This window comes from Sycon ciliatum, chromosome 11, assembly GCF_964019385.1.
Source record: "Sycon ciliatum chromosome 11, ocSycCili1.1, whole genome shotgun sequence".
NCBI classification, from domain to species: Eukaryota; Metazoa; Porifera; class Calcarea; order Leucosolenida; family Sycettidae; genus Sycon; species Sycon ciliatum.
The window spans coordinates 23376818-23392035 of NC_088653.1; the positions used below are offsets into that span (position 1 = coordinate 23376818).

Sequence of the window (15218 nt, forward strand, 5' to 3'; positions counted from 1 at the left end):
ACAGCGTGGAGGGTACCCCCTGACAGCCTGGAGGGTACCCCCTGACAGCCTGGAGGGTACCCCCTGACAGCGTGGAGGGAACCCCCTGACAGCCTGGAGGGTACTCCCTGACAGTGTGGAGGGTACCCCCTGACAGCGTGGAGGGTACCCCCCTGACAGCGTGTAGGGTACCCCTGACAGCGTGGGGGGGGGTACCCCCTGACAGCGTGGAGGGTACCCCCTGACAGCGTGGAGGGTACCCCCCTGACAGCGTGGAGGGTACCCCCTGACAGCGTGGGGGGCAACATAACTTGATCTTGCCACACACGCAGACGCAGACACTAGTCCAACAAAACGAGGCACCCAATATAACCAAACACTTTTGACAGGTTTCTTGTTGCTTCACACGTTGATCCTTGGCGTTAGTGACACTCCTGCAGATGCGGAAATTTCAGGCTGAGCAAGTATAACGTGAACTGTACTTTCATTTCACAGTGGTCCCTCTACAATACGGCACCAGGTGTGCTACAGGAATTCTGCTGGATTAGGGAGGGTGCTGGATTAGGGAGGGTGCTGTATTAGGGAGGGTGCTGGATTAGGGAGGGTGCTGGATTAGGGAGGGTGCTGGGTTAGGGAGGGTGCTGGATTAGGGAGGGTGCTGGATTAGGGAGGGTGCTGGATTAGGGAGGGTGCTGGATTAGGGAGGGTGCTGGATTAGGGAGGGTGCTGGATTAGGGAGGGTGCTGGATTAGGGAGGGTGCTGGATTAGGGAGGGTGCTGGATTAGGGAGGGTGCTGGATTAGGGAGGGTGCTGGATTAGGGAGGGTGCTGGATTAGGGAGGGTGCTGGATTAGGGAGGGTGCTGGATTAGGGAGGGTGCTGGATTAGAAGATCTGATTTACTGCTGCACTGTGCATGAACAGGATACTCTGGTTGCTGGAAATTATGCATCTTCATAGGGGGTGCTGGTTTTTAAAGTGTTGGATTAAAGAGGGACGAGTGCAGATCTAAGTTAAAAGTCCAGCCATATTAAGCCCTACAGTATCGGTTGATAAAGCTTAGAGAGTTCTCACCGAAGTTGACGTGGAGGATTCAAACCAGTCCAGGTCATCCTCCATGTACGCAGCAGGACCTACGTCTCGAGCTGAATTCTCTCCGGACAACGACTCGGCAACACTCTGTGTACGTGTGTGTACGTGTGTACAAGTGTGTGTGTGTGCGTGTGTGTGTGTACAAGTGTGCGTGCGTGGGTGGGTGAGAGAAAAAGGTGAACGCATGCACACACAGGCACAAGCGGGCACGCACGGGCACACACAGACGCGGATGACACAAAGTTCAGGAACCGCTGCAAACCTATACCCACTTACGGTGCGTCCAGACTACCGTGAATCCCGTCAAACCGTGAATGGCGATAAACCGTGATGAACATTCACACTACCGATAAACTAACGTTACCGTTACGTAAGTTGTGCAACTCTCACCGCAGCACTGAGAAGGGATTTTCCCTTTTTCCCAGCCTCAGCACTCTAGTTTGTACGTGAAGTGTGTGGGTTACAGTGAGGGCTGCGTCCCACCCGCCTGTGTGGATTCACAGGAAGTGTGAGTTACGAAGTCTGAAGAAAATGTTGAACGACCTCTGCTGGGATGACGACTACACCATAGCTCAGTGGTTAGAGCATCGCTAGCTACAAGCGAGGGTCCCTGGTTCGAGTCCTGGTGGTGACAGTCAATTTTTTCTTCAGACTTTTCCCGTTTGTCTCTTTCCCTCAAACCAGTTACTATTATTATTATTATTATTATTAGCTGGTTTTGAGGGAAAGAGACAAACGGGAAAAGTCTGAAGAAAAAATTGACTGTCACCACCAGGACTCGAACCAGGGACCCTCGCTTGTAGCCAGCGATGCTCTAACCACTGAGCTATGGTGTAGTCGTCATCCAAGCAGAGACCGTTCAACGTTTTCTTCAGACTTCGTATTATTATTATTATCAGCCTTTTCGTGTTGACATCGCCAAGCTTGCTTGGCGATGTCAACGCTTAGGCCAAATGGAATGAAGAATGAGGAACGAGCGGGGGCAATGAGGTGCTAGTACTGGTTTTACTGTATTTAAAAAGACTGAACACGTTTCACGTTGAGTGTTCACTGCGTGGACGCTGCACACGCCCACACACATACTCACACCCACCTGGGATGATGTGCTAACGCCAGCGGAAGAGCGCACTGAGCTGACGGCACTGGTCGCGGCCGCTAGCGATGACGACGCGCCTGCAGTGCTTGCCGAGCCGGAGCTACCCTGAGCTCCAGCCGTGGATGCAACACCGGCGCGACTTGACGAAGCAGAGGAGCGACTGCTGTACACGACGGCCGTATCGCTCCCCGAGCTGAGGCGCGACGCATTGCTCTGGGCCGTCGACTGCTGATGGGACGTCTCGGCGGTGGTGCGAGCGCGCGGGTTCGGAGCGCGCGGCGGGGTGCGTGCGGAGCGCTGCGCCGACAGAGACATAGCGGCTGCTTTCACCCGGACGTCTTCTACATTGATCACACTAGTCGTCGTCGTGGTTTCCCCACTACTACCGCTCCCGTCGAAAGATGAGGAGCTGGCACTACCGCTACTGCCAGGTCTAGCTGCTGCTCCGGCAGACGCAGCAGCGATGACACTGGATGACGATTTGGTCCCAGTCTTGCTGCGCGCTTCACCGGGCGTGTCGGACCGGGGCGGCCAGGGCTGGCTGCTTGCGTTGCCGTGGTGACGTGCGGAATCCCCGGTCACGGACGACGAGGACGATTTCGACGAGGCCTGCGTGCTCGACAAGAGGGCTGTGAGCTGCAGGGGTTTTGCTGCTAACGCTATGGCCGAGAACGGACCAGTAAGAGCGGTGGTGGTCGGAGTCTTGACTTTGCGCCGCCGTCTATTCTTCCGGTTGCGATCGTCGTCGCTAGCGGATAAGTCGGTGCTCGATTGCTGGCTTGTTCGGTCGCGTTCTGCTGCCGGTACGCTAGCTTTTCGCGCGGGGCTAATGACGCTAACACCTGCAGCGGCAGCTGCAACAACATCATCAACGCCGAGATTGCGCCGTTCGCGAGTGCTGCTCGCCTGTCGTGAGGAGGAGCTGCTGGTCGATATCGTGGTGGTCGTGGGCGCTGATGGCGTCGCTGTCAGGAACTTCAGCGCCGATAGGATGCTTTCCGGGCTGGCTGTCAAACGAAGAGTGGTGGCGGCCACCGTCCTCTCGATGACGGCTTCCTGCTGACTAGCTTCCTCCTGTTCCTTGGCCTCCAGCTCCTTGCGAGCCTCCTCTTCCTGTTGCTCGCGTTTGCGCTTCTTCCGCTTGTCGCGCTTCCGAATGGCTGCCTGCCGCTTGGTCTCCTTGGATGCTTTCTCGGCATCAAGCTCATTAAACAGCAGCTAAGCAAACACACACACACACAGTCACAGAAAAGCAGATGTAAATACATGTACAGTCAACTTTGCTTATAAGTTATAATATAATAATATCTTTATTAGGATGACCCAGAGGCTTGTCGCCTATCAAGGGGTTCACCACTTTGAAGGGTGTGCATGTACACGTATGAGCTAAAGTGAAAGTTGTGGAAAGTAAAAGTTGTGCAGCGTGAATGCGTTGGGGAGCACACAGGGGGGTTATGTACATGGCGTGGGCGTTATAACGACACTCGGCGGGGCATCAAAAAAGTGTCCTTATTCGCGAAGTGTCTTTATTCGCGAAGTCTCATTATATGTGTTACAGTTGAATGGGACTTTGCTCTGGGCATGGACATTCTGTCATTATTCGCGAATTGTCGTTATATCCGCAGTCGTTATTAGCGAAGTTGACTGTATGCACACTTGAAAGGAATCAAAAACGTTTCTGCCATAGTTCTCGAGTTTCACGGTTTTAACCGATCACCAGACAGCAACTTGAGTAAGATTTTCAGAAGATGTGATTGATTTAGGCTGCAAGCTTGGATCATGGCGCGAATGAATGATCCGGTTTGATATGGTGAATATTAAAATGATTGCGTGAGTTGGGTAAAAAAGAAAGAAAAGAGTACTTTATTGTGTGTCCGTTGCCCGAAGGGAACTCACGACGGCCGCTAACACCCGGTAAACCCTACGAGTTGGGTGGTGGGGGTTTCTTTTTTTTCTCCTTTTCTTCTTCTTTTTTTTACTAGAGCCACGTAAACCCGTCATGTGTGAGCCATGAATAAGGGGAGTGGTGTGCAAACACTTTTTTTTATTTGTTTATTTTTATTTTTTTTATTTTCTTGGTCCCATCGGCCTCTTCATATTTGTGCAGCTGCACTGTTGAGCTTCCGCTGAAAAACAAATAATAATAATAATAATTGTGTGAATACATGTATGTCCACAGATACATTGAACTTCGTGAGTAACAACGGCGGCAATAATGACAATTCGCTGGTAACGACAGATTTTCCATGCCCAGAGCAAAGTCCCGCCGAACTGTGCAATTTAACTTTGGATAACGACTGTGTCTGGGTAACGACAATTCGCGAGCAGTGACGTGATTTCAGTGCCCCGAGGTCAAGTGCACTGCTTGAGTAACGACTCTCTGGGCATTTGACAGCTATTTCTTGTGCCTGCCATACCATGCTATCCTTTGCCACGACAGCAGGCGAAGCTCAACCAACCTAAGTTAAGGACTAGACTTCCTTTCCCCTGACAAACAAGGGTTTTCTAAGAGGGACTGACATCCAGGATACTTGTGAAATAGTGGTAGCGACTTCGGCGATGATTTTTTTAGGAATGGTTTTGCTCCCACACTGGAGCTCGCGCTATTCCTTTTACTTGTGTACCTTTTTACTGCATTACATGTTTCTCTCCATACAGTTTTAAAAAAATGTCTACCCATCCTCCTCTTAGTATTCGCAGGACACTGCTGATCCAGTCTCAAAGAGGATTGCAACATTGGCATAAATCAACGGTCATTCTACAAAAAAACATTGGCAAGGCAAATCAACGGTCATTCTACAAAAAAACATTGGCAAGGCAGGGCCGGCGCCACGGGTACGGCTGGTGCGGCCATGGCCGTACCAGTTTTCACCAATTCCACGTCCATGGGCTTCTCAGTGCGCACTTGATTATCTGGAACTGTACCAGTAGTAATCTATCCTCATACACTTCTCGCTGGAGTCTCTACCTCCTTAACTGTTCTTCTTGTCCTGTGAAATCTACTGTGATAGATGTCATCTCTGTTGCTGGAGGAAATGTGCAGCTGAAACAAACAGATAATGCATAGAGGTAGAGATGTATGCTCCCAGGATTTTGAAATTGAGCACGTGGAAATAGTCGGTCTTGTAGCCGACCTGGGGCCGTATCAACCCCCAGGAGCTGGCTCCGGGACTGCAAGGCTGGAGTTTTTCACCCAATGCAAGACTAGTAAGGTGACACAGAAGTATCTCAAAAGAAATAGTCCACACGACTCTGAGCAAGTCAAAGCCTCAATGGTACGCGTCCACCAGACACTTCTATGAGAGCATACAAAGAAACTACGGTTTAAACTACTGGTCCAGCAAAACCAGCAACAGAAGAAGCAGCCAAAGCCTGGAGTACGCTTGAGGAAAACAGTTAGACATTCACAGTTGGATGGAAGTGGATCGAAGCACACGGTGCATCTTCCTTCCAACACGCCACAACACTGCACAAACGGGAACTTAAGAAACTACTTGCTTCACCGACCAACGCTACAGACGCTACTTCAAACAAGCAGAATGTCTTCAACCTTTCCTCTCACAACCTCACGACGAACCAAACTGACCTCTTGCAACTGGGCTTGGATTTCGCTCTTCCACCCAAAAAGGTTCGAAGGAAGAAGTAATCACTAGAACAGAGATGTGGGCCAACTCACCGTGGCCTGGAAATAGCCACCTGCAAGAAGGTCCAAGAAGCCCTTGACAACGCCGTTACACCTTCCCAGAATCTAACAAGACGGCAAGCTACAGCGGCACTACGTGACCTCCGGCAACTTCTAACCATAAAGACACTACCAGCTGATGAGGGACGAGCGGTTGTGCTGATGGACTTAGCGGATTATAACAAAATTCAAGACCATTTGAAGGGCAGTACGACGTATTCCCTCCTCCCGCGAAATCCAACGGATAGGTTAGTAGAAAAACTACATAAAGCCCTACGCCCAATGGAGAGAAGAGAGGAAATATCTCGTTCTCAGAAACCTTTCTGCAACCCACGGACGTGCACGGCGTCCTCACTTTTACGGTCGCCCTAAGGTTCATAAGGACAACATCCCTCTCAGACCCATAGTAGCGGCTATTGGTTCACCACTCCACCGCTTAGCACGTTTCCTGGCAAAAATAATCCGGACCGACTAACAGGCAAGACTCCTCCGACTCACGTGACAAATTCTCAGGAATTCATCGCAAAAAAATAACGGACACTGCCATAGGCACGGGCCACGTGATGGCTACTTTCGATGTGAAGAGCTTATTCACCAACGTACCCATGGACAAGCAATGCAGATTCTAAGAGATAAACTGGCTGCTCAGGACCGTTGCGAGCGTGAAACGTCACTATCCGTACACAGCATTAGAGACTCTGTAGCGGGTCAGCGAGGCTTGTGGTGGTGGCCGTGTGGCGAGCTTGTAACATGGGTTGCACACACACACACGTTCAAAGTGCACAGTACGCACCCGTTATGCTACAAAATCGAAAGGAGGCAGACCTCCGAAGCGGAAAGCAGGATATAAAATCAGTGGAGCTGTCACTGGGGACACAAAACACCAGAAATCTAGCGAGCTTGTTTCGACAGCAACCGTTACTGCACCCACCGCTACCATCACCGCTGCAACAACAGCGATAGGAACGACAGCAACCACAGCAGTAGGAATGTCAGTGACAAATACGAGTACATGTGCAACACAACTAGTCCCCCCCCCCCCCCACCGTGCGTCCCAGCACACCCGAGCCTCCTGCTTACCACCCGCTTGAACACGGTATCGCGCTCATCGACGGTTGCCCAAGTGTTGGCCTCCTTGCCATCCAAGCTGAACGGCGATACCACTGACCAGTTGATTGGGCATTTGGTCAAGGCAAGACAGTGCGACGGAACCCTTGCAGTACGTCAGAGTCAACGTGGCCGGGCACAAGTCTATAAGCGGGTAACGGTTGGAGAGGTGTCGTCAACATCCGCTAGCGAACTTACGAAAAGGAGGAGACAGGCCCATAGCAGCCCCATTTTGGTTGGTCCGGCAAGATCCGACTTCGATGCCCCCCCCCCCCCCCCCCCCCCCGAGCCCACACTCATACATATGCCGGTACATGTACAACATGTACATGTACATGCATGTAATCGTGACCATGCAGAGTGACATAGGGCGAGAAAAGGAAGAAGGACGTTCGGCATGAGTCATGAAAAAGGGCATCAGCATGTTGTGCCCGTCCAAACAGAACTTGTTGAAGCCTATGAAGGCATAGCAACCGTATCTAAATGCATGTGATAAAAGAACCAAAATGGACCTTTGGAGGAGGAGAAAGGATATTGCAATGGAATATCTTTGGTACAAATCCTATCTAGAAAGAATTGGAGGAAGAAAAGAATCCGAACACGTTTCCGGAAGTACAGAGTAGGAACATTCACTGGCACGACTGTTCACATGACCTTCAGCAGGGTCATACTCCTGAAAGTGATGATATGTACATGTATTATGTAGGTCTACTACCGGCACTACTATGTACTACCTCTATGCTACTTATTGCACACATCCTCATCAATGGTACCGGGTGGACATCCTGAGCTGCTCACATCTGTGAGGTCCCGCTTTTTTTCTTCTTCTTTTTTTGGTCGAATATTGGTCCGGCAGCTGCCGGACCTGCCGGACCGCCTGCTACGGCCCTGGGAGAACATCCGAGCTGAGAGAGATAGGTAGGCATTGAGCATCATTATTCAGAATACATTATTTACAGTATTTGCTTTTTCTTTGAGTACAATGGTGCACACACGCACACACATGTACATGCGGCGTGTACACAAATGCATGCGACGTGCAAACACACACACACACACACACATGCATATGGCGTGCACACACACACACACACTTGACCTGACACACACACACCTTGACCTTGATCTTGTGCACAGCTGCCAGTAACTGGCTATGCCGCCCCGATGATTGATTACTCTTCAACTGGTATTTTATTGTTTCAGATGAGACCGTATGCGTCGACGCCAGTGGTGCTAGGGCACAAGCAGCGACGTCATTGGCTAATACGAGTGATGAGACAAGAAAGACGTACTGGAACAGGCCGGCGTACTTCCATCTCCAGCTCAGGATGGCCTTGCACTCTCTCTCTCTCAAGGTTGATCTAAATCTATCCTGGAACAAGCTTCGTGTCCTGAGCTCTTGCTTGAAGACGTATGGCCTCAACCTGGAATCAGAGCACCGTGTTTGTGCCACACTGTCAGAAGCATTGACAGCATATGTAGCGGAAACTATTCCAATGGGCCAGAAGTCAGGCTGCATCCTTCGCGGTTGTGGCGGTGGTCTAACTACCGTACTGGCAATATATGTTGCCGCAGTGAGGCCATGAAGCGTTACATTGGCACATGTTTGCCGCACGCAGGGCGTTACATGCAAAGTCGCACAGGAGCCGTTACACAGGTTTCTATATTGCCGCAGTCCTTTTTTTGCTATTGCAGGACTTCCTGCTGCGTCCAGTTTTGAACTTTTCACCACGCGGTACACGTGCTTTCACAGTTTTCAGCCTTTTTTGCAATGAAAAGATCGCCGCACCCCGCCGGACGCGCGTTACGAACTCAACGAAAATTTGTCGCACTAGCCTGGTCGCGCGTTACGCCGCACCCCCCTGCGTTACGCGTTACGCGGCAACATATATTGCCAGTACGGTACCCAACTTGCTTGCTACAGTGCACCACTACCTTGACATGTACGCGAAGCATAACCTGCCGACATGGCACAATGGTGCCATTTCTGATGACAGGATATACGTCAAGCTGAGGTGACCATGGAGGAGGTTCTTTCAAGTTCTGCATGCAGGTAAATATATATACACACACACGCATGCACTTTTACATTTATAAAAATGGAAAGAGAAAGTTTGTGGCATGGCATATTTTGAAAAAAATTCAAAAAGGAGAAGTTGAAAAGAAGATCTGCTGCTGTTCTAATTTGTGTGCTGCAGATTGCAAATGTTGAGCACCCGAACTCAGTGAAGCGCACAATTCCGCTCTGCGTATTTAATGCAAAGGACACAGCAGCCAACACCGAAACAGCACTGAAAATCTACCGCCCACAGCTAGAGGAACTGATAGCCAGTGGGGAGTGGAACGGCAAGAGGCTGTATTTCTATTTGTTTGGAGACGAGTTTCAAACGAGCAATTACGGCCTGTCCGGCTCCAGTGGTGTGCGACCCTGCCTCCACTGCCACTGCACAAAGAAAGCCATGGAGTTGCCCAGCAACGAGCGGGATGAGAACGACAGAACCCCTTGATCCCTGGACTCACTGGGAGCCGACCTCGCAAGGTTTACAGCTGCAGGCGGCAACATCAGCAACGCCAAACATTACACAATGTTACCCGGCCACCTATCCTGCCAATCCCAGTCGAGGACGCAGTGCTGCCTGCCCTCCACCTCGACCTTGGAATTCACTCACTGTTGTTCGACTGCCTCCTCCGTGATGTTCGTTCGCTTGATGCGCAGCTGGTCACGACAGCAGGCGCTGCGCTAGCGCCAGGTGACAGTGACAAAATGGTGCAGCTAGCCGAGCTCCATGCTCAGCACCGGCAGCAGATGGATCAGGCGAGGGAGAAATTCAAGCAGGCAGCCACTCTCCAGGAGCATTTAAACTTTGTCGCGCTGCATGGTGCGGAGCAAGGTGTCGCCGGCCAGAATCTGGCAGATGTGTGCGCCAACATACAAGATCAGTGGAAAGCGGCCGTGGTTGATGAGCGCAGGCTCAGCGCAGGTGCTGATGGACTCTTGCAGCAGGACGTCAAAAGAGAAAGAATTGAGCGGACCATGCGAGACGAGCATTGAGCCGATCCTGCAGCAGCACTTTGTTCAGCGGCAGGCGTATCACGGCGGAGCCTTCATAGGCAACCATGTACACAAAGGGCTCACAGATGAGATCATCATGCCGCTCACAGCTGCTCCTGTGTCCGTGGTTGAGCAGCGGTGCCCTAGCCTTCTCCCTGACGCTACAGCCGTCCAGCGGAGGCGGAGGCAGCTATTTGCTGGGTATGCTCGGTGCACGTCATCGTTCAACAATTGTAATAATTATAGTAAGTTTGTCAAGACACGTTCACGCTCAGAGCGCAGTGGACTTCGTACGCACTCTGCCATACTCTTGGTTAAAACACACATTGTCCCGAGCACGAGTGTATGGATCCATACTGAATTATGCAGTGTATTGATCCATACTGAATTATGCAGTGTATTGATCCATACTGAATTATGCAGTGTATTGATCCATACTGAATTATGCAGTGTATTGATCCATACTGAATTATGCAGTGTATTGATCCATACTGAATTATGCCGTGTATAGATCCATACTGAATTATGCAGTGTATTGATCCATACTGAATTATGCAGTGTATTGATCCATACTGAATTATGCAGTGTATTGATCCATACTGAATTATGCAGTGTATTGATCCATACTGAATTATGCAGTGTATTGATCCATACTGAATTATGCTGGATAAGAAGTACTTCAGATACTAAGACCATTTTCCTGCTGCCCATGGTGGTATCTTATGAGACTTCACAGTTCTACTTCCGCTGACATGATACCATAACTTGCTCGCACGTGGATACCGTTCACAAGTGACTTTGGGAATTCTTCATGGAGACTTTGCTCGTGAAGTTGACTACAGTGCGTTTTTTTATAATAGACTCTGAAAACCTTGAGAACGTACTCAAGGACACTTTTGAGAAAATGTCATGCGAGTTGCGTCACGAAAATCTGCGCGCGAAATTCGAAAAACCGGGTGTGACTCGTGGCATTTCGCCATCTTGTTCAGAGTATCCTTCGAGCTTCTTGCCTCGTGGCCGGAGGAATCATTTTGTTGCTGAGTGCTCTGTGGTCCTATTTTGCTTTTTCTCGAGTGTCTTTTCGTTCGTGGCAACTTGTTCTCTCGACATGCCACATAATTATAACAAAACGCGAACGGGCCATGGTACATGGTGGTGTCTGTTTTACAATTTGTTGCGAAGACGAGGAGAACAATGGCTGGGCATCGAATTGGTCCCAAGTATTCCATTCGTCATGCTGCTGTTGCGTGTGGCGTCAGCATTTCCACCATGAACAGATGTACCAGGGATGCTGACGGCGAAAATCAGCGTGCTGCGTTGGCCTTGTCTGTCTCCAGTGATGAAGGCAACGAGAGTGACAATCCCCGATGTGAGACTCGTGCCATGAAACCACTCAACCCTGACGGATTTGCTTTGGACTGTATAAGAAATAATTTACGGATTCTATGCTGCGAAGGAGGACCCAACACTGGACAAAGTTCCTGCTCGCTGCAGAGAAACCATCGACGATTTTCCAGACATGAGCAAAACTAGCTCTTGGAAAATGTTGCGTTCCATGGGATTCCAGTGTGGCAAGACCAGAGGTATCACACAAATAATGATGGAACAGCACAGGATTGTGTCATGGCGGCATCGCTACCTGTGAGACATACCTGGATGAGACGTGGGTCAATGCGCGTCACACAGTTACTAGGAGGTGGTCCGACAATGGTGACAGGAGTGTATAGGCAAGCAACCAAATGAAGCACCATCAGGTAAAGGCAAGCGCGTTATTGTTCTGCATACTGGTGGACGGGACAGATTCGTGAAAAACTGCGCCGATGTGTTCGTGACTGGAGGCCGGCGCCAACGATGATATACGTCGTCGGCTGTCCGAGCACATCTGTTCACTGTGTAATACTGTCGTCACAAGTGCAACACAAAACACGGAATTATTGGGGCCGTTTCGTTCCTCACTGGTCTTCTACTATTCGCAGATGTTGAACCGGACACAACTGTGACCTATTTGCATTGTGTGTGTTTGTGTGTTTGTAAAACTGCTCATGCTTCCTTTTTGTTAGTCTCTTTATGGGAGCTGTGTGAATTGCCTTTGTGATTTGTTGTGGTGTTTGTATTTTCACTGCATTCTTTCAGGGATCGAGGGAAGTTTCCTACATCATAACATGCATGCTGGAATGTTTTGATTTATTGAGCTAATTGCAATACAGGACTTGAATTATTCAGTACAGTTTGCCACAATAAGTCGTGAAAAGCCACGACTCACTGGTTTCCTACAAAGGTTAGGAGAACTGCAGACAGCAGTGCACAACTGCACAGCCATGTGCATGTACATGTACATGCATGCGCTGTACTACAGTATACCGAAAAAGAAAAGAAGAAAAAAGAACCAAGATAAACTGTACTGGATTCGAACTCATGCCGGGCACCATGCAAGTGATGAGCTTTCCTGGCTAAAACTTCCGTTTAAAAAATCAAAATCCACTGAAAACCATTTAAAACCGGATTTCCAGCCGAAACCCGGCCGAATATCTAACTTTGACAATTATTATTATTCCGACTCCCAAACTTAATTTTCTTCGATCCAAGACCCACACAAACGCAGCTGTGAAGAAAAAATTTCAAATTTGGAAAGAGAACAAACTAAAAAATCAAAATCGACAATGGTCTGTTATAAAAAAACGCACTGTAGATCCAAAATATCCAGTGCAGAGCTTCGCTGTGTTCTATCTGCTCTGATACAGGTGACTGACCAAGAAGAAGTTCAAGATCTGAGTGGCAACATCAGAGATTTCATCGCCCTCGTCAGGTCCGAGCTGGTGGCACACAACATGGCCCACATAACACCGAAGATGCATTTTGCTAGAGCAGCATGTTGCTCCCAGCATGATGCGCGTACGCGTCGGACTGGGCCTTCTCGCCGAACAAGGAGCCGAGTCGATACATGCAGAGTACAATTGTCTGCTGCGGACATATGCCTCCATACCGTCGGAGTTGCGAAGGCTGTTGCGGAGGCTAACCTCGCAAAAACAGTTCCGACGTCTGTTCAGCGCCGGGTGGAGAAATAACTGCAATCAAGCTAGGACTGCATTTCCACTTTGAAGAGTCTTCGAGCGTAGCCACTCGTTATCTGCACTGTCCTGTCCTTCTTTGTCCTCCTTTTGGCAGCTTGCTTGACTGCCTTGACCCAGAGCCGTAGCATATCGTCTGGTGTGATGGACTGTTGCCTGAGCATCGTCCCACTACCAACAGAATATACTAATAATACATGTGCTTCCTGTGTTTTCAATAACCTGCATCAAGAACTCTTGTCTTTCTCATCCTTCTTATTTTATTTCCACTAACTATTCTGTACCCGTCTACCCGAGGTCCTCACGGGTAGCACGGGTATCGACTACCCGTGCTACTCCACTTTATGTCATACTATACAAAATATGGGTTAATATACATGTAAACGGGGCCGTTCGTTCGTAAGGACACTTCGCCAGTAACGGCATACCGTATATTCTCTATTATAAGCACAGGTCTCCATTACTAGCACAGTCTCTAATACTAGCACACTGTGAGCACCTTTCGAAACATTATAAGCACAGTCTCTATTATTAGCACGGTCTTGGTGGAAATCAATGCTGTATGCATGATATCCACTATCTAGCATATTATTTCTTCTTGCTCTGTATGGATGTATTGGTTGAAAACATATAAGCGCGGTCTCCAATATAAGCACGGGATAGAAGGGTGTTGAAAAAATATCAGCTCAGCGCTTATACCGTAAAATCCCGCCAGAGCGCCCCGTCTCTCCCATCCGCCCCTCCCTGACTTCTTGTCAGGGACATGATTGATTGTATCCTCGTATGACTCTGTCACAGTCTGTGATGCCGTACTGTACTGCAGACGCGTGCCCGACCCCATTGGAAATGTACGCAACAGTGCCCACCCTCTTGACCAGGGATCGCACAAAACCTGAGTTTTGACGGGTCTGTACGACTCCTGGCTCTTAACCTTTGGTGGGTTTACGAGATGCACAAACAGTTCTCGTAGGGTGAGTACTTGTTCATATACAGTTCTGAATGCGGTAAGTAGGACTCGCCCATCCGCCCCTCCGCACCCCAAGCGTCGAGGAGGGAGGGGCGCTCTGGCGGGATTTTACGGTAACAAAGAATATACGGTAATTCTGGTGCCCGGCTGGATGTCGTTACTAGCAAAGTTGATTGTGCATATTCCCAGAACGAATATTAACCCTTTTCACTGCTGGCCTAGTTTCCCCCTGCCGGCTAAGCTTTCAGCGCACTTGCTTTCATTTTAGACCCTGTAAGCACGTCGCCGAGCAAAATCTTTTGCCGTTTGCATTTATGGGTGGACTTCCACGATCTATGGCTGGTTGGAAAGCCCAGAGCCAAGCGAAGGCTCTCTGTCAATTGTCAGCTCCAAAGGCATGCGAGCACCACTTCTATGTGCTCTATAAGAAGCCGTTACATGTATCAGAATCGCTAAACAACTTCATAATACATTTTCGTTCGCCATCTCTCTCAAACTAAACCAAACTTCACGATTCAAACTGTGCTGCAAAGCTGAGATGCAAGCGCTTTGTTTGATGCCCAACACGCATGCGCTGTAGCAAAGGGAAATCCCCTAAAAAAAGCGAGTTGCGAGCAAAAGGTTTGAACTGATGGCCAGAAAGCGTATTTTGATTTTGTTGCAATTCTATTCGTCATCGCTCACTCAAATCTAGTCCTATCGCAATGAACTTTATATCACTGGAAAGCTGAGCTCAATACCTTTCCAACGGCCTTCGTTGACATGACTTACGACAGTTTGTACAGTGATATATGCACTTTGTACTATTGCGCGGACCGTGGAGCGAGATATCTCGTCTTCCGCCGTTCAGGTACACTTTACAGAGCGAGATATCTCGTCATTAGCACTGAAAGGGTTTAAACAAATACGAGCAGCAACAGCAACAGCAGCAGCAGCAGCAGCAGGAGCAACAGCAGCAGCAGGAGCAGCAGCAGCAGGAGGAGCAGCAGCAGCAACAGCAGCAGCAGCAGCAGCAGATGGAGCAGCAGCAGCAGCAGATAAAGCAGCAGCAGCAGATGGAGCAGATGGAGCAGCAGCAGCAGCAAGAACAAGTACAACAACAACAACAACAACAACAACAACAACAACAACAACAACAACAACAACAACAACAACAACAACAACAACAACAACAAC

General features: G+C 49.4%; 1 protein-coding gene across 3 annotated transcripts in view; it reads right to left on the bottom strand.

The window, feature by feature from the left end:
• Nucleotides 1–15218, bottom strand: part of LOC135827593 (ankyrin repeat domain-containing protein 17-like) — a 77824-nt gene that overhangs the window by 26624 nt on the left and 35982 nt on the right. For all 3 annotated transcript variants that reach the window (XM_065340063.1, XM_065340061.1, XM_065340062.1), the window contains exons 6-7: nucleotides 2164–3384; nucleotides 1053–1157 (exon numbers count right to left, since the gene is read on the bottom strand). In XM_065340063.1, the coding sequence (XP_065196135.1) occupies nucleotides 1053–1157; nucleotides 2164–3384 (1326 nt within the window). The remainder of the gene's footprint in view (nucleotides 1–1052; nucleotides 1158–2163; nucleotides 3385–15218) is intronic.